The 25,821-nt window shown below is 32.8% G+C and overlaps 1 protein-coding gene across 3 annotated transcripts; it reads right to left on the minus strand.

Annotated features, from left to right (window-relative positions):
- Positions 1-1,487: 1,487 nt before the first annotated feature.
- Positions 1,488-25,821, minus strand: LOC132755691 (uncharacterized). 3 transcript variants are annotated; one of them, XM_060746585.1, is made up of 8 exons: positions 25,522-25,821; positions 18,224-18,795; positions 17,718-17,876; positions 17,159-17,302; positions 14,557-14,626; positions 5,688-9,658; positions 4,938-5,042; positions 1,488-4,557 (listed from the first exon to the last, which is right to left on the minus strand). In XM_060746585.1, the coding sequence occupies exons 2-6, from the start codon at positions 18,785-18,787 to the stop codon at positions 7,257-7,259; spliced, it is 3,339 nt and encodes a 1,112-aa protein (XP_060602568.1). In that variant the 5' UTR covers positions 18,788-18,795; positions 25,522-25,821; the 3' UTR covers positions 1,488-4,557; positions 4,938-5,042; positions 5,688-7,256. The 3 variants fall into 3 exon arrangements, with proteins under 3 accessions (XP_060602568.1, XP_060602577.1, XP_060602584.1); XM_060746594.1 differs by lacking the exon at positions 25,522-25,821 and adding an exon at positions 22,901-23,515; XM_060746601.1 differs by lacking the exon at positions 4,938-5,042.

The raw sequence follows: 25,821 nt of genomic DNA on the forward strand, positions 1-25,821 counted from the left end.
GGCCAATGTGTATTTTTTTTGATAATATAAAAGAACATCAAAATAAAAAAGCTGAAGAAAAACAAATAAAAGCATAATGGGCCTTTAAAATGTTATTTTTAAACCTCGGGGAGATCGATACCCCACAATCCCCTGTATACCCCCAGTGAGAATTTTACATTATTCTGAAGCTCGCTCTTAATGTGCGACTACTTAAATAGTTGATATTTTTTGACTGCCTGTACGGACTACTACTTAAAGCCGCATCTTCACCTAGTCAAGTTTCTAATGTGTCACATTTAGCTTAATGAATGGCTATTTTAACATATTATCAGGCAAATTGTTTACTGAAATGTCTTACTAAGATTACCCAGAATTTATACCTTTGTCTATGCAAAGACTATCATATTTCTTTAAAATGTGTAAATAACAAACGGGAAAATGATGCATTTAGCTAAAAACAATGGAGTTAATGAAAGGTGTACATTCTTTTAAAATAAATGGAAAATTTTAGAAAAACATATTTTAAGCTTAAAGCTGCATGCCTCCAGATGAGTCAAAATATTTCAATAAAATCAAACTTGAGAAATATGTACTACGATTATAGGAAATGTAAAATGATTCAAGATTGAAGTAATATTTTACATGTTATGTGCGGTCAATGACTGAGTTTTCAATATTTACAACTATATTCCTACTGCTTTACTAACGCATTTAGGGCTATTTATGCATATTTTGACAACATTTTGGTAATTTACGTAAGTTATAAGTGCCATTGATAATGTGCAAATTGCTTCCTTTTGGTTATTCCACAATATTATACATTCAAATAAATTTTCAAAATTTTCATGAAAATTAGCGTGAATCTGGAGGCGTGCTGCATTGATACAAATTCTTTTTTTGGTGATTTATTTTGTGAAAGTTCTTCACTTACTAATCAAGACCATTTAAATCCCTACTGATTCAGGGCACATGTTTTGTGTCTATTTAATACCATGATTTTTGTTTACCATTGGCTTTGACTACACTATATTATTTAAAACATAATGAACATAAATTTTCTCTGACCCCAAAGTGCGGTCGTTTGCCTGATGTTGAAAAATGCATATGTACCTGTTTAACGCACTTTGGGATCGAAATTGGACCCCAAAGTGCGTAACGCACTATGGGGTCCGACCCCAAAGTGCGTTACGCACTTTGGGGTTCGACCCCAAAGTGCGTTTGACCCCAAAGTGCGGTGTTACACCGCTTCAGTTTACTTGAACAATGTGTGTTCACTATTATGTATCTTCAAAAAACAACCATCCCTTTTCAGTTTATAAAGAAACTTATACAGGTCAGTCTCATGTGTTCTTTACTTCCTTGACTAACCAGTTCTGCTGCCACATAATGATGACATTTGTCAAGGATAAATGTGTACAGCTAGAGAACTCAAGGTTTCGTTACAACTAAACTAAGTAACGTACATTTGTGTAAATGATAACTAACACATCAATTAGTTTCACAATTTCATTTAAAAATTTATCAAATATATTTAAGATATGGACTATAATATTATGTAAGCATTGAACATGAATTCATAAAAAGTAAAATTTCTGTACTCATATCATATTTGCAATAAGTACTGATAGTATAATCAATATTATATATATAACAGAATGTAATTGTACATATTTTTCTACTTTTACTAAATAATATGTAATACAGTAATATCTTAATTCTTATATTTTCTAAAAATTGTCTTATCTTATATTGAATATAAAGATATGGAAAGTACATAAATACACACATATACATGTATATTGCAAGTATCAGATTGAATATTAACCGCACTATTTAAAGAAAAAAAACATAATAACATTCTACCATTACAATATCAATTCTTCAAAAAGTTTCTCTCCTAATACAAGTAACCTTGTGTGCTCTTTTGTCAGAAGGATAATATGAAGTTTCATGTTCAAAAATCACATTGACTGTAAGCTGCTCTACACTAAAATTTAGTCTAAACTATTACAAAGGCCAATAACTACAAAATTATGTCACTGGATATACCCAAATAAGATATATGTACCAAATTGTTTCAAGTAGATTGTAAACTCCAATTAACTCCAATTATGTATGAGTTGTGTTCATGCAAAAAATAAAATATGAAAAGTTACAATGCAGAATGGGCAATAACTCTGTTAATGTGCGCAAGGGAGCAATTTACCTCAATGGATTGGAACAAAAATTAAGCATTGCAGACTTAAGCGGACTTTCAGGATAAAATGTGTTGTAAGTGGGTATGGTTTTCATACACTGCAGTATTCTTAATGAGATTCCTCTATCTACGACTTTTCAGCACTTTTAAGCATACAACTAAATGTGAGAAAGCACGAAAGCCTATTATAAGGAAGTTAGGGGTTTATAGTAATGTTTTTTTATTGAGATCTGTTCATCTATGAATTTTTATTTCGAAATCATAAAAACTTCTGTAGTTATGCTGTGGAGCTTAATTAAGTTTACAAAGTATAACGGGCAGTAGCTTCATAATCAAGCAATACAGAGTTATGGATTTTCAGCACTGCAGTATTCCTCAATATGGTCATCTTCTAAAGTTTATGGTGATATATCCAATATGTTTCAAGTTATGCTTTACTAAATAAGAAGTACAATGGGTAGTTGATATAGGCAATAAACTTCACATTTATGACATTTAATCAGATATAATTTTTTTTAATTGACACCCGTCAACACTTTTGAGTTAAAATCGAAGGAAAAAAAGAATGGCGGCTGGCAAGGAGACTGGACAAACAAGCTGATTCCAGTATATACCTTCTCTACCACTTTATTGTGCTAGGATATAATTATTGTGATATTAAATATTATTAAACGAAAAAATCCCATCAAATATAACTAGAACATAGATAAACAATACATTAATAAATTATGTACAATATACAAATCAACCTATTATTGATAAACACATCTGAACAGAAGTAATAACGACTTGTGTTTTCTTTTATGCTATGAAGAATGTTATATAGATATATACATACAGTCAATTGTAAATGATGATAACTCCGACAATACTGCATCGGTAATTTTTTTCCATATTAATGTTTGTATTATTTAAGTACACATCTGATGCAAGATTAAGATAATGTTTTCTCGCAGAACCAAATGTGTAGTTTTATATTAAATTCCTTATAAAGATTTTAAATTATGAAAATTTAAATATTGTCATGTATTAAAACTTTGCTTAAAGGGACTCCACTGAGTTTTTTAACGTGACGGTGCTGGAAATAATTTTTCGACATTATGATTAATGTCCCATTTGATGTAGGACTAGAGTAATAACTTGTGTTCATAATTTCAGATCATTCCCTTACTTCGTTATTTCAAAATAATTATTTTAATTGTGAAAAATGACCCAAAATTAAAAAGAGTTGCAACGCTTTTCACTCAAATCGGGTTAAAAACAACATAAAATACTATTTTAAATTTATTTTGTACTGTTTTTCTCAATTATCTTTTGCATCTCGTTCTGTTTAAAGTACCCCAGTTAATCTATGTAAGGAATTCAAATTTCATGTTTTGGGGCTTTTGTACCTTAGTGGAGTTCCTTTAAGAAATACTGAAAGCTTCGGTTATATCAATGGACAGACGCTAGGTCAAATAACATGTTGAGTCATTAAAAGTAATGATATATTTTTATTTTTATTAAGATATAACCATTAGCAAAATGCAACATATCGTTTTTGCCCTTTTTGTTGTTGTGTGTATTAAAGCAACCTTTCAATTTTTCTTTTTGTAAGCATAAAAAAATAGAAAAGCAAAAAACGTATACTCATCAATAATAAATAATTTTTTAAACATTTAATGCTTTTTTTCAATGCTAGTCATTATATAGAGATATGTTTAACTATTTCACTCTAAAATAGCGTAACATAATCTTATATGTACATCAACTTAAATAAAAACTATTTAATCATACTTTCGTTAAAATGAATTGAGCCTCGCCATGACAAAACTTACATAGTGCGTTTGCGACCAGCATGTTTCCAGACCAGCCTGTTCATCCGCGCAGTCTGATCAGGATCCATGCTGTTCGCTATCAGTTTCTCTACTTGTAATAGGGTTGGTAGACGAACTAAACGAACAGCATGGACCCTGACCAGACAGCGAGGATGCGCAGGCTGGTCTGGATCATGCTGGTCGCAAACGCACTTTGTTGGTTTTGACATGGCGCAGCTCAGTTGGTCTAGAATGGAAGTAATGCAGTGTGTTGAAAAGGTGTGTGTGTGTTATACAAACAACGTTTTCTGAATGAACTCTTAAATATTTGACAACGACCTTGATAAATCTTTCTTCTTAGGTGTATTTTTTTCTTGAAGAAAACAGGTTTACGGTACAAACAATTTAAATGTTTTCTGGTCTGTTAATGTTTCAGCTAGGAACTAGTTCAAGGTGTTGGTGGTCAACTCTTTTTTATATAAAAAAATCTTTTGACACGTTTCCATAAAGCCAGGAACCAGGTGTTAACCCTTTTTATAGAACTCTCATCATTGTCACCGTAAATTTACTGAAGCTGATTTTCTAAAAAAAGAGAGAAAAAAGAAGAATAAATGAGTGAATCGAAATATTGCATTGTGTTATTCAGGATAATAATATATTTTATGTGTTTTATGGAACACACATATTTAAGATGAACCAAATCCAAGTAAATCCAAATCTTAAACTTCCGTAAGCCAGGTAACTTGAGTTATAGCAAATAACTTCGTTATGTATTTATTATAGTGACGTGTGTTAACATATTTTACAAATAATATTATATAACATATTAAATACATGCAGCCAAATGGGCCTATATGTCACCTTCAATAAATATGAAAAATTTACATAAAGTTATGAGTGATTATTTTTACAGGTTCATTTGTAAAAGTGAAAACAATATGAATAGAATATATTTAAATTACCCTTTATATGGATCATTATATGTCCTCGACCAGACATACGAGTAGAACCAAGAACATTCCGTAAGCAAACTTAGAATTGAATAACACACCTTGCGCCGGGGCCATCTGAAATGAATTATTTAACTTAAATCATATTTGTTCGATTACCAATAGAACTACGGGCCTTCTGTAAGCAAAGTAAATTTAATCATTTAGACACATGTTGATATTCGAGTAGTCAGCCAAATTATTAATATAGACATGAGCTGGTTAGTTCAGAGTAGAACCTCGGGCCTTTCGTAAAGAAACTGAATTGAACAATACATATCCCCCCAACAAGCTGTCATGAATTATTCGAGCATTAGTTTTTATTCGATTAGAACCAAAGACCTTCAGTAAGTGAATTCAATCATTCAGACACAAGCTGACATCTGAATAGAAACACTGTCTGTTGTCTGCCAAGTGAATTTAACTATTTGACACGAGCTGATATCCGAGTAGAACCACGGGCCTTTAGTAAGCTAACTTGCACCATACTTCGTATAAGAGGTCTTAAACTCAGTTGGTATTAAAACTCAGCTTACAGAACTTGGAGTAAAATTTTATATTTTTTTCAACAATTTCCCTCAGAACATTCGTTCATGAATTCAGGTTGAATGAAGCCATTGACATTTGCAAATTTTCATGGAAGCCGTCTCCAATATTCTGTGTTACTACCTTTATTTTGGACTTTATTCAGCTGTCAATCACAAAGATAATTTGAAGGCTTACCTTATCAAGGAAGGTACAAGGTTATTTGTTGCACACATATCTTCTCAAAGTGATATATCACCACGCAAATCCTAAAAGTAAAATGTCACAAGAGATTTTGCATCACAAAAATTTTGATCCAAGGCCGCTGAAACAAGAAATAAGACACGAGATTAACGTATATCGTATAAATGCGAAAATTTTGCAAAACAATGTCTTATTTGTATCTAAATAATGTTGATGAACAAGATCATAGTCAAGGTCATATTTGAATTACTTTTCATGTTAGTTTTGAGTTTTGTTATAATATTCCTTTTGCCAAAGCAATATAAATAAATTACAGAAGTCATTGGTTGATTAATAAAATCAACAGTTGCTATGGAAGTCAGTGGTTGCTATAAAAGTAATTTATTGCTTGTTATTGAAAGTAATTGACTGCTTATTTTGGAAGACAATGGTTGATAAGTAAAAAGTCAATGCTTGCTATAAAGGTCGCTGGTTGCTTAGGAAATACAATGGTTGCTATGTAAAGATAATTGCTGCTTTTACAATTTTATACAATTCTTGCTACGTAAAGTTAACGGTTGCTATGGAAGTCACTACTTTCAATGAAACATTATTAATTGCTATGGGAATTTCAGGTTGCCTAAGAAAATCAATGGTTTGTTGGGAAGTGACTGGTTGCTATACAAAAGCAATAGTAGATATGGAGTAGTTGCCTTGAAAGTTTGAAAGATTCATTGGTTGTCAACGGAAAGTCATACAACTATCGAAGCAAACAGTTGCTAGATTAAAAAGTAAATGCTTGCCATATGGAAGGCGCTGGTTGCTATGGAGAGTCAGGGGTTGCTATGGAATGTCAATAGCTGTTATTGAATATCTTTGATTGCTATGAAAATTACAGGTTTATGAAGAAAATCAATAGTTGCTAAGTCAGTGTTCCAATTGTCAGTGGTTATTATGGATGTCATTGGTTTCTTAAAGAAGTCACTTGATTCTATGGACTCAACGATTCCAACGGATAGTTAAGACTTGTGAAATCACAGGTTGCTAAGTAGATCCAATGAAACCTTTGCAATTCAATGGCTGCCTTGGAAAGTCATGGTTGCTTGAAATTCTCTGTTTGCTTAAGAAATTCAATGGTCGCTACTGTACAGAATTGCTATCAATATAACAATGGCTATGTAAAGTAGTTCCAATGGTTGTAACAGAAATTATTAGAGTATTGTTCACTGTTAATAATCTATTTTAGTTCTTACATATTCAGGTATAAATATAAAGATAAAACATTCAAAATAAAATCACTTACCTGTGAGATATTTCCAAATCCTAATGCAACTTTTATATCCAACGAGTTCCTCAAAACTTCCTTTAATTATTTTTTTATCAGTTATTTTTTATCTTTAATCAAATGTCACTTAATTTATCAATTGAAAATGGAAGTACATATATGTCATAATTAAAGACTACAGTATAGTTTGAAGAGTCGTCATTTTGTTTCTTATTGTTCATATTTAAATTGTTTTGTTTATTTGAAATTAGTAGCATAGAAGTAAGTTTTTCAGTTTATTTAACAATGTTTTTTCTTGTCTATTCTTTGCTTGGTTTTATTGTTTTGAATTCAAATTTCCACGAGAGGTCTCGTATCACATTAAAAGATTGTGAACTCCGAATATCTTCTCTTACACGATCATACTCTGTTTCCGGTTTAATGGCAGACATATTTACTGTAACTGATTGTGGCAGATTTTCCAGCACGGTAATAAAGTTCTGTAAACCCCCTGCAGATATTTCTGTATTCCCAAACTCCACATCTTCAATATTCAACATGTCACGTGACAGTAGCAATGAACTTTCATCTACATTGATTCTCCACAACATAACATTAACTAATGACGGTGTTGATATATTTAATTGTAGCCTCCCCGGTAGGACTTCCAAGTGTAACTTTGATAGAGTTGTATGTTGAGACAAGTCCAAGTCCCATCTCTTACAATCATCGCGGAGATGTTCTTGGCAGTCTAACTCCCTCAATGTTAACGCTTTCATTGATTTTTGACCTGAGATGAAATTGAAAAATGTTTCCAGTATTTTGTGAGATAACTTGATGTATCTAATATCTAAATATTGTAAGTTTTGACATCGCGCCAAATTTTCACTCTGATTTTCTTCATCATTTGTCCATTTACCATGCCACAAAGTTACGTACTGCAAACTGGGAACCAACATCCGATTTATCTCAGACTCATCCTTGTCACCCTCATAGTAAAGTGTCTGTATATGACTGTGAGAGAATAAATCTATAATTTCACTTAAACTGCTAGCAGAACCGATGGTGTTTTTATGAAGTGATTTTATGTTGGTTGTATTTTGCTTTAACAAACGTTTGAACTGGCCACCTTGCTCGGTATTCTTGTCAATGAAGAAATCTTGTAAACATAATTGAACATTGTCACTTTCAGGCATTTCCTGTAAACACGAAATAAACATTTCCTGTATGTCATACAATGGAGAATAGTACATGTACTGGCCACCTGTCCTAGTTCTATAGTCGCGTGTTGTCTCGTCTTCATTTATCACAGACATTAAATCTTTTGATATTGCACACATCCTGTCAGGATTCATTTTACTTATAAATTCACAAATTTTTGACATGTCCAGAATGTCTTGAATATTTCTACAATTGTCTAGAACAATTTTCTGAGCGCCACTGTGAGAACTAATAAATATTGCGGCAAAGAATTCTTGCACTGTTTTGTGGGAAAACGAAACTTTGCTATACTTTTTTGTTAGTGTTTTGGATGTACTTTCTGACAACATTCCTGAGTGAAGAGTGAATTTCATCTCGTCTGGTGTGAGATATTTTCTAGCAACTGATCCATCAAATACAAGCGTGTTTTCTTTTGTTTCATTGAATAATGTATTATAAGCTAGTTTCCCTAAACTCATCAGGAGTGGGTAGTATTTTGTACAGTTTTCATATTCAGCAAAGCATTCTGGGATATCACCATCAGAAAGGTCACACAATTGTTGAAGTTTTTTATGCGTCTGAATCGTTCTTGACAAGAGCATTTCTACAATATTTATATAGAGTTCGCATTTTGAATTTCCTATTTCAACACCGTCGCACCATAAACAAATTGTATATTTCAACAGTAGAGGCATAGAAATAAGTTGGGCGTTTTGTCTACCTTTTATTCCTGATATAAACGCTGAGACATCACTTTGTAAAGCATCCTTATTCGGGTGAGATTTCAATTTTTGTAACATCCTTTCTGTAAGTGTAACTGCTGATTTGTAACTTAGTTTTGAAAGTTCTACCTTTTTTCCTATTTGAGACGAATTTAGATTCAAAACGCTTAATTTCCATGGTCGCGTAGTGGTCAGTATTGTACACTTTTCTCGGTCATTCCTATGGGGGATTGATGGCGGCGATCTGTGACAGTCTTTCTCAGGATGGGTCCATTCATCTAATCCATCAAGTATAACGAGGCATTTCTCATTTGTCAAAATTTTAAGGTGAAAATCTCCGGAAGGCTTTTGTTGTAGACCCAAATTTGAGATAACCTTTTCAGATATAAGATCATCTATAGAACATAAATCGTTCGAATCTCGCAGTAAGACCAGAAATAAGAAATCAAATTCCTTCATACAGTCTATATCATCCTTTTCTATAGATTGAGTCATGTCTTGATCTGGAAAATGAGCTTGACACCACGTGATCGCCAGATAATTTGAAAATGCAGTTTTTCCAAGACCAGCATCAGCAATAACATGTATTTCTCGGTTAGCTTGATTTCCGGTTTTAAACATCGCCGATAACGATTTGACTGGTGTTTTCTCTTCATTTCTCGTCTGTGCTGAGATAAATAAGGTCAATTCGGGTCTTATGTAAAAAGAAGCCAAAGGCGTGTCATTTTCTTGAAAAAGGGGCGAAAGAAAAACTTTACTGTGTCTCGTTTTGTAGAATTCAATCAAACCATCTTTGAGCTCTGATAAATGAAATGTAAACTATTAATAACTCGGGAATTCAAAATAATAATAAACAGACTTTCAACTTTTGACGCATGCATAAAAAATTAATAATAATGAAAAAAAAAATGTTCGTAGGGGATCTTATTTTTTAGTATTTATAACCATAATTCTATTGCGTTTCTTACGCAGTAAAGGCTATTTTTTATTTTTCGATCTCATTTTTGTAATTTACAGACTTGTGAGTGCTGTTTGTAATGCGTAATTTGCTTCATTAAGTTACTTCAAAATATTTTACTTTTAAAAACATTTACAAAAGTTTCATGAATAATTAAACTTTAAACTTCGATGTAGTCTTAAAAAATAATTTACTATGTAATAATTAACAGTGTGAATAGAGTAAAAATTTACAGTACTTCAATTATTGTTTAACACTGTTATACGGATTCGAAGTGTATGCTTAATTAATATAAGTATCCATTTTTATATGTGTTCTATTCTGCATATTTTTACTGAGATAAACAAAAAGGGCCAGAATCTAAATACCAGCATTGATTTTGAACCAAGACGACAGTTTTTTGCCGAATGTAATCAATCATTCAATGGAAAGGGGCAACGGATTTCTACAACCCTTTCCATTCAGTTAAGAATGTAATGTAAAAATACACAACTATTACAGCGACACAATAATGTCCACAATTTCATTTTAAAAGACAAGAGAACAAATTTGTTTGGATATGTGTTCGTTTAAGCATGTTGTATTGAGATAATTGAAATGGGTCTCGTTCACCCGAGAACCATTGTTAGACAGGTTAAAAGTTTAAAATGCACATGTGATGTAAACATGGAGACTATAGAATTGAAGTAAAACATACAAGTCATCCGATTAAAAATGTAGACTTTTTCAGTTGTGAAGCTGGCATTTTGGAATTGTGCAGATACATTTTTTTCCAATTATGAAGAGGCGTTTTTTAAGTTACTGATATATGGTGAAAAAGGCAAGAATAATACATTAAAGTTACATTAAAGCCGCATGCCCCCAGATAACCCTACATATGTGAATAAAATTAAACATAAGAAAAGTTTTCTAAGAGTTTAGGAATAGTAAAAATAAATAAAGATTTACGTAATAATTTACATGTTATGTGCGATTAATACGGTGTTCCGTTTGGACAATCGTGATTTTTCATTTAGTCTGTACCCGCTATGCACGATGATACGATGGTGAAAACGCGATGGCACGATGGTACGATGGTGAAAACGCAAGGGTGCGTCGGTGATATCGCGATGGCGCGATAGCACGATGGTGAAACGCTATTTGACATTGCGTTTCTACCATAGTAACAGCGCAATTTCACCATCGTAACATCGCGTTTTCACCATCGTACCATCGCACCATCGTGTTTTTATCATCGTACCCTCGCGTCTTCACCATCGTGCCATCGCGTTTTCACCATTGTACCATCGCGCTTTCACCATCGTGTCATTGTGTTTTCAACATCGTACCATCGCGCTTTCACTATCGTACCATCGCACTTTCACCATCGTACTATCGCGTTTTCGCCATCGTAGTACCGCGCTTTCACCATTGTACCATCGCGTTTTTAATAACTCGGTTGTCGTTTATCATAAAGGTTTAAGCAAACATGACAAATGTAAAGTTATTTTTATTTTACCTGAACATTCACCATTTTTTCCTGGATGACCATGATGTCACTTTAAGAGATTTAGTTACCTTATAAACAATGAAAACAAAATACCACGTATATCTAATATCTATGGGTTACAACTTGATACATAAACTGCTATATATAATAGTATTTGGATCTTTACTTTGACAAAGTGTCTGTATAAAAATATTAAAGACAACTATAGTTCCTAAAAGCTTACCATCAGAGCAATGTGCGATCAGAAAATCATCGTGAATTTGGAGGCATGCAGCTTAAAAACTTACATCTGTTAGGATTATGACACTGTATTAATTGATGATTGTTTGGGTTAAACGGCATAATGACACAAATCTAGCCATACCATGCCGAACACTTTATAAATAGTAATATATCTGTTCATTTAAGATTATTAAAGCTTAAGAAGGGCTAAAAAGGGTTACTTAAAGTTTAGAATACATGTATATATCCTTTAGTAGATGATCAATGTTAAGGAGGGAATTATGTGAAGAAGTTGTGAAAGTGAATTTACTCGGTAATATCTATCACAAACTGTGCAAGATCATAGCATTCAAGGAAGAAATGTTTAGCAGTGAAATATTTATTGCAACCTATACATAAAAGAGCATAATCGCCTGTTAAAGAATGAGAATGTGTAACTTTAGTGTGTCATGTTCAACATCTTAGAAGAACCACCTGATCATGATGGTTTATAAGATATAGAGATGGTGACACGTTAAGGTAGGGATTTATATCATTTGTTCCAATTTGATAACCATTCAGATGATATAAGTTTACTTATTGAAGGTAAAAAATCTCTATTTTGGTAACAGTATAGTATTTAAGGATTCTTTAGCCAAATCATCTACTTTTCATTTCCTGATGACTTGGTTTTTAATATATCATTAAATCACAACAAAAGCTTTGTTATCACAATTTTATCGGATTTTCTACTTTTGATTGATACTAAATGGGACAAAGAGTGAATCTGAAAAGAATACAGATTATTATGCACACGGCTTAATCTTTCAGCAGTAAATGTAGATACATTATCAATCTCGATGTAAAATGATTTTTAAAGACGGTTGCACATACTTTGCGACCATCTTTGGAATCGTCAGTGCAAATATGAAAAAAAATCTACATGTTATCTTTGAATTATTTTCAAAAATGTTCTTAAAAAATTTACTTTTAAATTTCAAAGACTAATATTCTTGAGAAATCCACTGAGAAACAAGAATATATTTTGAATCTCTTCGAATCTTTTACACGAAGGGGATATCTTCCTTTAGTTTGTTTAAAATATTGATGATATAATTTGGTTTAAATATAACTTTTCTAGCATTACGTTCACTATTCGACGATAATCTAGCTGCATATTGAAAAGAGCGCGTTTTCTCAGAAGTTGAACCATACCATACCAGGAAATTATTCGCCAATCTATCAAATGTTTTGCAAAAGTAGCTTGTAAGTGAAATTGGACGGCAATTTATCCTAACTACAGCTCCTTCCGAACTTTTAGGAAACATCATTTCAAATCATTTATTTTCCCTATTGTGATTGTGTTGGGATTGCACAGAGGCAGCCTATTGTCATTGCCATTATTTACATTATGGTATGTTACCCCTACCCAATTTTCGCGTTGAGTAAGACAAAAGAAAAAAAAACAGAAATTGTAACAAAGTTTTGTAAAATGACAAAAGTTTACCAATTGTTGTTTGATACATTTGCTAGCTCATTTGAAGCACCAGGAAAAAAGAGAAACTTTTTGGTAATTAATTCGATTTCTTATACATTTTTGCAAATATAAAATGGCTTGAAATTTGCTATTCAAATCTCTTTTTTATAAAAAAGCTGTTTATTTAAGAAAAACAGTCCATTTACAATATTTATATTTAACAAAAATGATTACAATATCTTATTTTTTGTAGTTTCAACATACGAGTATGTGAATATCTAATAAAATTCAGCCGCCATTTTGCCAGCTATTATGAATTTTGGGAACCAAATTGATTTTGAGCTTTGGGCCTTGATGTAATATGATGGGTAATATATCTGACTTTTAATATACAAAGTGGTTTGCTTGTAGAATAATCTGAACGATTCTTGTTTTTTACCCTCGGATGGACTCTAACTAACAGTTTAGAGCGAGATATATGTATCTATTTCATAATGTATAGGGTCTATTGTCATGGTGTCTCATACAAAAATAGAACAAGATTGTATTTGTTAAAAAATGTTTTGTCCTCGCAATAATACAACACTACTCGTAAATAGTAGAAATATTTTTTTGTTTCTATACAATTGATCTTTGCTATTATGCAGTACTGTCTAGAAACTTTGGGGGTCAATTTCATATTTCAGCATGTCGAATGAAAGACAATGTGCATATATGTCTACTGTTCAATAAAAAAGCCTAATAATGTGCTATATATTGATTCATATCCCTTCAAAGTTGACATCTCCTTTGCCAAATGTCGTGATGGGCAAGACATGAAATGATATTTCATAAAGATCTCTGAAAAAGCTAACAGGTTATGACCTTTTAGTCTTACCTTATTTCATCTTTTTTTCTTTTCAGAAAAATTGCATAAAATGTACACATGTATAAAAAACATTACAATGTGAGTTGTCTTCCTGACATTATTCAACTATTATTTGAAGAAATACCGTTGCCTGGACATGGGATATTTTGACCCCAAAGCTTCTATTCAATAACCTTAAAAAAGGTTCACTAGACATTGTTTTTGCTAAATATCTTAGCTCTAGCGCTTGTAGATTTGAAGGAAAAGATTAAAAAAAATTCTCTATACAGATAAGGAAAACACATTACCCCCGGCACGGGGTCAAATTAGACCCCATGACTATAATTTGAACACACTTCTTCTTTCTTATAATTTCTTATGGTTGCTATGGCAATCGGATTCCTTATTTAGACAAATTTGGAAGCCCTTTACCAAAGAAACAATCCTAGCAAGTTTGGTTGCAATTGGACCAGTGGTTTATAACAAAGTGTTTTTTAACAAAATATTTTAAAAGTTTACTTTATAATTTATTACACACACACGTACACACGCACGATTCTTGACAATTAAAAGAGTAAGGATCGAGAACTTGAAATCAAACTCGGTATACAGCAATCATACGAATATATGAAGACCCAAGTTAGGATTGTATTTGGACCACCTACCTACAAACGAATGGAAGCGATTTCTAATATCCTCTTTGCTCTTGGGGAGATAATAACATACCTGATTTAGTCTTTTCATATTCTAACTGTTTTTGTTGAGCAGAATCTTCTACTTTGAGTCTTTGTTTCTCCTACAACAGAAATAAAACAAATACGTGGTACCTTTGTTTTATTCGGAAATTTTCAAAAATGTTTATTGCATTATGTATTATTGTAATGCAGTTTTTGTCCCAATATTTAATTGAATCATTACTGATGAAGTGCTTGGATAATTGAATTTCCTTCATTGAAAATCAATCTTATTGCTATGGACATTTTTTTTATTCCTTCAGTTTTTTTGATCATCTTTTATGCCATTGTACATTATTCTAATAAAGATCCTGTAACACACATTTTGTTTGGATTTATATAACAAATATAATGCTTAAATCAAAATTTATCAATTTAAGCATTATTTATAAAGATATTACTGAATTTAACATTTCATGTAAAATAAAAATATTTTCTATAAAGTCTGTCAAATTTTTCAATCAGAAATGAATGCATATATTTTAATGATTACATATAGTATGTACAGATAAATGCAGTATATATTTTACATATTCTTCGATGTTTGAAAATTTTTCATTAAGCATAATTATATACATATATATAATTTGACTCAACCTTAATTACAACATACGCCTCTTTTATTTTATTTATTTCTTATTTGAAGTGGTCTTTAGTTAACAACACTAGATTTGAGCTTTCTCAAAACAGACAAAAAATGCACTAGGAAATATTTGAAAACTCACCGGAGTTCAATGGATAGAATAGTCATAATTAAATTCATTGAGTGTCTTAAAAATAGTCCACGAATCAAACCTGTAAAGTTTGGTCAAACTCTTCCTTAAGATAAGTTGCTTGACAAACCAAGGATTACAGCCATAGTTCCAAAAGGCTATAACAACCGTTCTCCTCTGAGTACTTTATGATCAGTTGAGATGAAAACAAGAATAAAACGAGGCATAATTGGTCGTCCTCAGTCAAAGTCACCCAAGTTGAAAATCCAATAGAGGAAACTAAAATTACCGCATAACATGTATACAACAACAAAAATGTCGTGCTGAACGATCTTCAAGGATCGAAAATATAACATCATTGATTAAATGTACGGGGAGACTTTTTACAGCCGCCACACGGCACAAATAACACGGATGTGACAATAAAATAGAGAAAAACAGAATCCCTAAAGAAAGTCCAACACAACAAAATTGAAAATGTTGCAGGCTCGGTTTAAAGTCTGTCAAATTTTTCAATCAGAAATGAATGCATATATTTTAATGATTACATATAGTATGTACAGATAAATGCGGTATATATTTTACATATTCTTCGATGTTTGAAAATTTTTCATTAAGCATAATTATATACATATATATAATTTGACTCAACCTTAATTACAACATACGCCTCTTTTATTTTATTTATTTCTTATTTGAAGTGGTCTTTAGTTAACAACACTAGATTTGAGCTTTCTCAAAACAGACAAAAAATGCACTAGGAAATATTTGAAAACTCACCGGAGTTCAATGGATAGAATAGTCATAATTAAATTCATTGAGTGTCTTAAAAATAGTCCACGAATCAAACCTGTAAAGTTTGGTCAAACTCTTCCTTAAGACAAGTTGCTCGACAAACCAAGGATTACAGCCATAGTTCCAAAATGCTATAACAACCGTTCTCCTCTGAGTACTTTTTGATCAGTTGAGATGAAAACAAGAATAAAACGAGGCATAATTGGTCATCCTCAGTCAAGTCACTTTCCAATATAAATCACCCACAGCATGGTCCTTTTTGACCCATGATTTTGATTTACAAATAAGGCAATGAACTTAATATGCAACATTTATGTCATACTGCCGCACGTTGGGCCATTAATTATCAATGGGCATGATATATATATTAGTCCTGGAGAGGACAACAAGATGTAATTTAGGGTTAAAACATTAAATATGCAATTCAAGGCATATTAGTTTCTCATGAGATATTTACATAGCTCTTCTTAAAAGTGTTACCTTATGTGACCTACTTCTGACTACTAGCGTTTGTTTATGCTCGAAAAAGGAACATTTCTAACTCTAGTTTTTGGTCAGGAAACCATTTCTCTATTTCTAACGTGACCTTGACCTTGACTCCAGGTGATCGAAACGCAACCACAACCAGATTTCTACATAAGCTTGCTATATACGTGGTTTGATTACAGTAACTCAATCAGAACTCAAGATATCGTCCATAAACCAAAAAGTGGACCGACCGATCAACACACCGACCGAAAAGATGAATTCAATTTGCCCCCTAAACTTCATTTGTGGGATATAACAACTCTGATAAGTGACCAGCCAATGATCATTCCTTTACTTTAAAATCAAAATACAACATCAGTAAATAAGCAGATGTTTAAAGATATTGTTGATGATGCACGGCAAACTGACTATGAGCAAGTTGTGCTAAAGAGAGTTAAAAATCTGAATAAAAACAGACAACGAGCATCACGCAATCACAAAGCTTGTGTTTCATGGCAAGCTAATAATACTTGTCTTACATACAATAATTATTTCTCTTAAAACAACGGTGGTATGCAATACATGAAATGGTATATCGACTGGAATCAAAGTTTGTACCTCTTTTTCTTCGGACATCTGTGTTTCAAGGACAGTTAATCTATTTTCAAGCCCCTCACATTCTTCTTTAGTTGCAGCATTTTTGGTTGCTCTCATAAAGTCTTCAAAGCCTTCAGTAGTAATTATGAAGTCCTTCTTCTTCAACTGATGAAACATAACAATTTTATGACATTTTGTTTAAGAGGTAAAAATGTAGCCTTTTGACTTTTGACATTTACACTTATCTACAATATATTATATAATCATACTAAGACTTTTCTTCATATTCCTAATAATTCAATTATTTTACAATAATTGTTCCTTTATTTTTCTCTCATATTTTTTTCCGCAGGACTTTTTTAAAATCCGCTGTTATAACAGGATATATGATAAAGGTATATGATTTTTTTACCTTGTACCTTACCTACTAACAACCAAATATATTTTGTTTTTTATTTTTGTTGATATTTAAACATTTTATATGTATTGTTATTTGATTTCATAAATGAAAGCTAAAAACTTTAGGCAGTAGTTTTTTTTAAATCTGACAAAAATGAAACCATTCATTAGTAACACTTACATCTAGGAGTTTCCCGACAGCCTGTTGTGCAGTTGGATAATTTACAAGCTCCTTACTATCTTGTAGCACTGCAATCATATCATCAATGTATGAATTTGCGTCTGTTTCCTCCAACTTCATACTGCTTGAGTGAAAAATCTCATTTCGAAACTGTCTTACCTATTGAATGGAAGACGAATCAAAGTCGAACATACAAACATGATAATACTGTGTTCAGCAATGATACTAACTAAGCTTCTCAAGTTGTCAAATTGTCGTTGAAGGTTTCTCTGTCAAAATAACTACATAAGCCTCATAATAAAATGGACATATTGTCACTGAGCATATATGAGCTAAAACCTATTTAAATTCAATAAGACAAAATTAAGTTTAAGTGTAAGATTAAGTTTTTATACAGCATCAAACTCAAAAAGATTATCGTCACCATTAGGCAGTAAGGCTAAACTCTTATAATGATAATATTCTACAATATTAAAAATAAACAAATGGTATACAAATAGATTTACCTTTGAAAACAAATTGTTTGGTCCTGTTACATTGCATCCAACGTGATTATGAAAATATTTGTTATTGATGATAACATGTAGTAACCCTGAACAATCTACGTCGACTGCTGACGTCTTGTCGTTGTACCCAGGAGCATTAATAAAACATTTACAAATGCTCCATGGGTCAACAGACCAATCACGGGCATCGCTGTTTCTCCAAAAAGGTGCTGGTGGTATTGATGCATGATTCTGTATAATGCTGTCATAGATGGCACCACAAACGTTGTTTGGACAGGGTTTCTTATTTGGAAAGCAACAGTTACATTTATCTTGCATGAGAGGACAAATTCCTTTTGAGACTCGGACGTGGTCTGGCTGGAGAGTTGTTATCTGACAGGCGCCACATGGTACATTTGGTTTAGGCGTCTTTTCTCCTAGAATTTGGTTTATAATATCTTTGTGCTGCAGCTTTGCTATGTCATCACAAAATTGTGCGAGTCCCTCTTTAAGATAACCTAAGCCTAGGCCTGCCTTGACCCACTGCCGGTAATTGTTGTTTTTTAAATGTATCTCGTGCGCCATCTCAATATCTAGAAAAAAGAAATGTTTCCGATAAAAGGTTGATACAGAGATTTATCATAATCAATCATGATAGTTTATTGAACCAAAATGTTACACAGAGCACAGACACTTGGGGTTTGGAGCTCAAAACGCCTTTAAAATCCAAATAAAGTGCATATTTGTCAATCCCAGCACATGTACTGATCATAAATATAAAAAAACTTAATATAAGCCGTTTTGAAAAAAAAATCATATTTCAACATCTATAATATGTAAATTCAAACGTGGCCCCAGCTTTGCCGTGTGCAAAATGCGCAGCACTTTTAAGTTTGGGAACCAACATAATCGGATGGCTTCGTACATAGCCGACTGGAGATGGGAATTTATCGAAAGATGTCGTAAATGGAGGAAAACGGCGATAATCTTGATGTTTTTTTTCGGCTGTTGCGTAGTTTATATTACCATTGAAGTTTAAAATTGACCATATTCGTGAAGAATTATATCTTCTGTGTCGATGGACCAAAGGATTATGTGAAAATATTGGAAATGGAATAAAATACATGGTGATTATGACGGTAGGGGTGCGGATTTTTTCCGGCGAACATTTTTATCTTGTGTATTATTATAGATGTTGAAATATGATTTTTTTTTCAAAACGGCCTATATTAAGTTTTTTTTATATATATGATCAGTACATGTGCTGGGATTGACAAATATGCACTTTATTTGGATTTTAAAGGCGTTTTGAGCTCCAAACCCCAAGTGTCTGTGACACAGAGCGAACGTCGAAAATTAAGTTCATCTATAAGCCACAAAAACCTATAATTTATTTTGTCATACTTATTAACAAAGGGAGTAACTCTTAGACTATCTGTTTTGCTTTATTGATATGGATTTGGTAAACGATACAGTTTCTTTTGTTAGAAGAATTTAAGACTTGGTAAGAAATCAGTGAAAAAAGCACCACTATGGCGGACAAAACACCACCGAATGTATATTTGTTTAAGAAATCAAATATAATCTTTCAATTAGGGTAAAGACCCAATCAAGAAACTTTTATCTTAAATGTTGTTACGATACTATATGACATCGACGGTGGAGGCAATTTTGACAATATGTGCATGATTCAGAAAACTTTATAGAGCTCTACTAGACAATGCTACAAAATTCAACACCAGGCGAGGTCCATGCTCGACCTTTTCTTATTTCTAAAGATGTAAGTTTAACCATAAGTGTTCTTTTCTCTAAGTATTAATCAAAGTCATGACATTTAAAGAAAATTTCAATTATTTGAGCTTGACTGTAAAACTCAACAGAAATATAGAGGTCATATCCGAATAATTCAACATGTTGGTTTTGTCATGTGTGTTCTTTAGTCAAAATATGAATAAAGCAAATTTCAATATTGTGAAAGCTCAATTGAGACTTGATGGAATACGGTATTTTTTCATATGAAAACCAGTTTTATCGTTAGATGTCCCATTCGTGTTTAAGGACGTTTCCGGGAGTTTTCAAATAGACATACAGGCAAAATAAAAACTGTTCAATACAATTTCTTTAAACTTGGCATGTTGTTAGAATATGATAACACAAACATAAAGAAAGGAGTCTTCTCCTTATAGATATGAGAGCAACAACTAAATAGGTACCGATTTTCGGTCACAATGCGGAGGCATACATGCTTTTTCCATCCATTTGTTAAAAAAAGAAATTCCAACATTGCACATCATTACCAGGTCTAAATGAATCCTTTACATCTGAAGAGTTTATACCATTCTTACTGTTGTTCAGCGTTCGTTCACCGGAAATAACCAAAAAAAAAAAAAAAAAAAAAAAAAAAAAAAAAAAAAAAAAGAAGACAAATTTAGCTTCACAAAATTGTTTAGTTTGGACAAATCGTAAGAAATATATTGAAATATAACATTGTGTGAACCCGATGAAGCCTTTTTACTTTCGTTTCCGATGTATTGAGGGGCTATTTTCGGTGAACGCTGTACAAGAGTGTATACGCATGCTGTCCGTGTCATCCACTTGACACCCTCCATAAAATAGTAACGAACAAATTTAAAAGCTTGTAGTAAATCTACACAATACTTTTAAAATCGATATTTTTACTTTGGAAACCGAAAGTGAACGAAAAAATGTCATCGGATATTATAATGTCATATTTTTATAAACAAACAAAAACAAGAGCACCGCTAGGCGGAGCATTATATGCCCGAAAATTATAAGCCTTGAATGAATAAACAAAAAAAATTGTGACTTCTGTAAAATAGCCATCTTCTATTGTACTCATTTATGAAGGAAATACAATGTATACATAAATTAAAGAAATTGATACATAAGCACATGGAAATAAGTACATGTATTACCTCCTTCAAAAAGCAATTCTCTTAATAGCAGAAGAACCTTCACATATATATAAAGTTGCTGTTTCCAAAGCACCACCATCAAGTTGTTATCTTGTAATTAAAAATGCTACGACGGATGGACGGAAAGATACGGTGGCACAAAGGTGACATGTGTGTGTGTTTTTATTTATCTCGTGGCCACGGGTTACTAAGTCGTGGCCACGAGATAGCTAAGTCGTGGCCACGAGATATTATGTCGTGGCCACGAGTTGCTAAGTGGTGGCCACGAGTTACTAAGTTGTGGCCACGAGATACTATGTCGTGGCCACGAGTTACTAAGTTGTGACCACGAGATAGCTAAGTCGTGGCAACGAGATACTATGTCGTGGCCACGAGTTACTGAGTCGTTGCCACGAGTTAGCTAAGTCGTGGCCACGAGATAGCTAAGTCGTGGCCACGAGATACTATGTCGTGGCCACGAGTTACTTAGTAGTGGCCACGAGATAGCTAAGTAGGGCCACGAGATAAATAACAAATCAGATTACACCATTTATATGAATTTCCCTAATTAACTAGACATGTGCTATAGTACAAGGGTGCCCCTACTTTACCAGCCTGTAAAAGTGCCATTTATCGAACTTATTGACTGGTCAATAATTTTACATTTAGCGTCACTGTGACCCTGATTTTTGACCCAATGACCTCGAAATTATTAGATGTCATATACTGATCAGGTGCAATGATCTTTCTGGGTTATATAAACCATGGCTTATCCCTTTTAAATTATTTATCAGACAAAGATTTTACCTTATAGACTATCTACTGTCCATGGGCAATGTTACAACGCCAAATGGAACTTTGACTTTATGACCCTAACATTAATAAAGGTCATGTATTGGACATGGTTGTACATCCTATACAATTTTACAACTGTAGGTTGATTAATACTTAAGTTATTGAGCAGAAACTGTTTTCAGTTTTAAGGTAATAGTGACCTTGACCTTGTAATCTAAAAATTAATAGGGGTCGTCTACTCAATATTGACACTCATCCTATGAAATTTGAACACTGTGGGCTAAATGATTTTTAAGTTATGCTCCAGAAACCACACATTTCAGTGTAAAGATCACTGTGACCCTGACCTATGACCTAATGACCCTAAAATCAATAGGGGTCATTATTGGACATGGATGTTCTTATAAAATTTTATAGCTGTACATTGATTAATACTTAAGTTATTGAGCAGGAACTGTTTTCAGTTTTAAAGTAATAGTGACTTTGACCTTTGACCTTGTTACCAAAAGATCAATAGGGGTCTTCTACTTTATATGGACAATCATTCTATGAAGTTTGAATATTGTGGGCTAAATATAACTTAAGTTATGCTTCAGAAACTAAATTGCTAACGGACGGACGAACGTACCAACTTTTGATGTTTATGAGGCAAATCAGCTCATAAACACCACCTGGACCAACGTCCATAAGCAAAATTAGCTCATAAAAAAAATAGCTCTTAATTTGAATTTTATGAGTTTTTGTTCTTTATTTAACTACGGAATGAAGCTCATAAATATCAAATGTTTGCTCGGACAGACAGACGGACGGACGCCAGGGGGTATAACATAATATGTCCGAAATTCTTTCGGGCATATAAAAATAAACAAGACATCTTTTTCATTAAAAATGATGATGTCTGCTTGAAAAAGATAAAACACAGTAAAAATCAAAATACTGTATCCGTTAAATAATAAAAACATGATAATATTACAAATTTATTACTTACGGAAAAGTATCTTCTTTAATCCATTCACAGTGTTTTGAAACAAGTGGTATGAAAATTTTGCACAAGGTTCATCTTTAAAATGTTTTCAAATGTTAATATGAAATCACAGTAGAACAACTGATCACAGAAAACTTAAAGCCATATTGCCTTTAAATAACAAGAGGCTATTTTATTCACAGTCAATGGAAATTCATTAACTCATACCTAAAGTCAATACAATTGTTTATTTATATTTCATATTCATGAATCAATATCAGACCTCTAAGTGCAATATCCAGAACACTTCTTGTCCCCGTCTTCCTCGTGACGTACCACTATAAAATCCTGTTTAAAGATAATATCCGACCCTTAAATAAATAAGCCTAGTACACTACACTCAGGACTAGAACACTCTTTAAATTTCTAAAGCGATCAATAATACGCGAAATTAAGTCACCTGTGACGTAAAACACATTGGAATACCCAAGACAGTATCTACTGTCAGTTTAATAAAAGTCACGCAAATAAACTGGTATTAGTATAAATTTGATGTGTGTTTGTAGAAAATATTTTAAAGAAATATAAAATATACTTTATTTGTTAAGTGTATTATTAATTTAAATGTTTCAATCTTTCATTTGTGCATGTACATTTATTATCATATATTTATTTGTATAATTATTATTATTATATAACCATGATTATACGGATATCACATTATCTGTTCAATGAAAAATTCAGATAAAATTTGAATAATGATTTTGCTGATATGATCATAAAATAGTTATTAAACTGTATAAACATATAACATTATAACATGTATTTCATCATTACGTGATTGTATTACGTACCAATACACGCTAATTCGGAGAATACTACCTACCTACCTACCTACCTACCTAACCACCCACCTACCTACCTTCGTATTTAAGTGTACCAAATCAGCCAACATAGTATGGTGGCTTATTTGTGCCATTCGTGTTTTCGCCCCGCGACTCCCCAAGCGAAAGGTCGAGAATTAACAACGTGAAACGGCGGGCGCGGAGTGAAACACGCTAATAAGCGGGGCACGGGATTGGCGTGTTTTCGCCCCGTCAAGCGAAAAGTCGAGAATTTACAAGTTAAAATGGCGAGAACGCGGAGCAAAAAACAAGCTTATAAGCGGGGGCGCGGAGCGGAGTTTAAGAAACAAAACGTTGTCCCGATGGGGGGGGGAGGGGGTGGATCGAGATTAAAGAAATAAAACGGCGGGGCGCGGAGTGAAACACGCTCATCAGCGTGGGCGCGGGGCGAAGTTTAATAAATTAAACTGCGCCCCGTGCCCCCGCTAATGTCACCATTTTAACTTCCTAAATCTTTTCTTATACTTGGCAGGGTCGCGGAGCGAAAACACGAAAGACACAAATCAGCCACCATAGCCATGTTAAATACTCTATTAGATGCTTCAAAATTCATTAAACTTCGCTCGCGTTTTCGCTTATGAGCGTCTTTTCGCTCCGCTACCGCCTTTTTATTTCTTTAATTTCGCTCCGTACGTTTATGTAACAAACTTCGCCTCTCACCCCGCTAATTAGTTAGCGTGTTTTCGCTCCGAGTCTTGCTATTTTACCTTCTTAATTCTCTACTTTCCGTTTGGCAGTGTCACGTATGGCACAAATTAGCCACAATAGCCATGTTCAGAATTCTATTACATGCTTCAAAATAAGATAAGATTAAATGCTTACCAAAAAGCAACATAGGTAAAATATGATTCGGATAATTAGGATTTTAAAACTATAACAGGTAAAAAAACAATAAATAGCCTTTGAGAATTAAAAGTAGTTCCTTGGGCATGATGGGCCTTTTAAAGTATTTTGTAAAAGTCAAATAACTTTCCAACAGCACTTTTCTGAATATTATATAAGCTTTACCTTCACTTTTGGTTATTGCTTATAATAACAAGTCCTTCTTTAGCTTTAAACGACCATATACGATGTTATAGCGGTACATGTACTTCACATGATAACACTTTAACACACTTTCAAACAGGATGTATCACTATGCACAATCACGTATTCACTAAATGATTTGGAGCGTGGTATATAAATATAGGGACACTCATATAACGTTTGAAATGTCGGTCAAATTAAAAAAAAATGTTTACAGTGTACCACATTGCTCTCGACTATACAAAACTCTAGATACTACTATGTTGTGATTGATTGATATATATATGTTACTTAAATACAACACTTGTTCATTATTCGAAAAATTAAACAAGGTATCAGAATTAAAGTAACAAAAAACTGTAAGTATCAAATAACTCAATGTGTCGTTATAACTGTTAAGCAAAGAAACGGTTATATTATATTGACTGTAGGGATAAATGATTAAAATAAATCCTGACATATCAGGAAATGTATCCAGATCAAAATATACAGCAAAATACAAAGCAAACAACAATAATATTCCTATTAATATGACGTCGCTTTGAGATATTATGCTTCTGGGCAAAGCAATGTCTTATCGAAATTGCTCAAAAACCCATACACTGTAGCAAGTTCCGCAAGAAAATCTGGTGGAATGTAAAAAAAAAACAATTAAGACAGCATAAATTAACATTAATTTTGACCTATGTATGAACAAATCTAAAAAATAAATACCTTTTAACAAAATATTTTAACTGTCACATCCGAACAATCATGATTAAAGCCTCGCTCTCATTGAAATGAATTCATTATACAACCGATTAACAAATAACCACCATACAGTGCGCGAAATCTGATAGGCTAATTCAAATGCAAGCGTTTAAATGAGACAGAAGTTTCTAACAGAATATTTTTGAACGATATAATTGCCCATGGACAGCATGTTCGTTATATATTTTTCCGTTCAAAAATTTGGAATCAATCTTTAAAGCGCTGTACTTAACCAGTATGGCCGATAGACAAATAGATTGATGT

This window comes from Ruditapes philippinarum, unplaced genomic scaffold, assembly GCF_026571515.1.
Source record: "Ruditapes philippinarum isolate M1 unplaced genomic scaffold, ASM2657151v2 ctg546_1_1_1_1, whole genome shotgun sequence".
NCBI classification, from domain to species: Eukaryota; Metazoa; Mollusca; class Bivalvia; order Venerida; family Veneridae; genus Ruditapes; species Ruditapes philippinarum.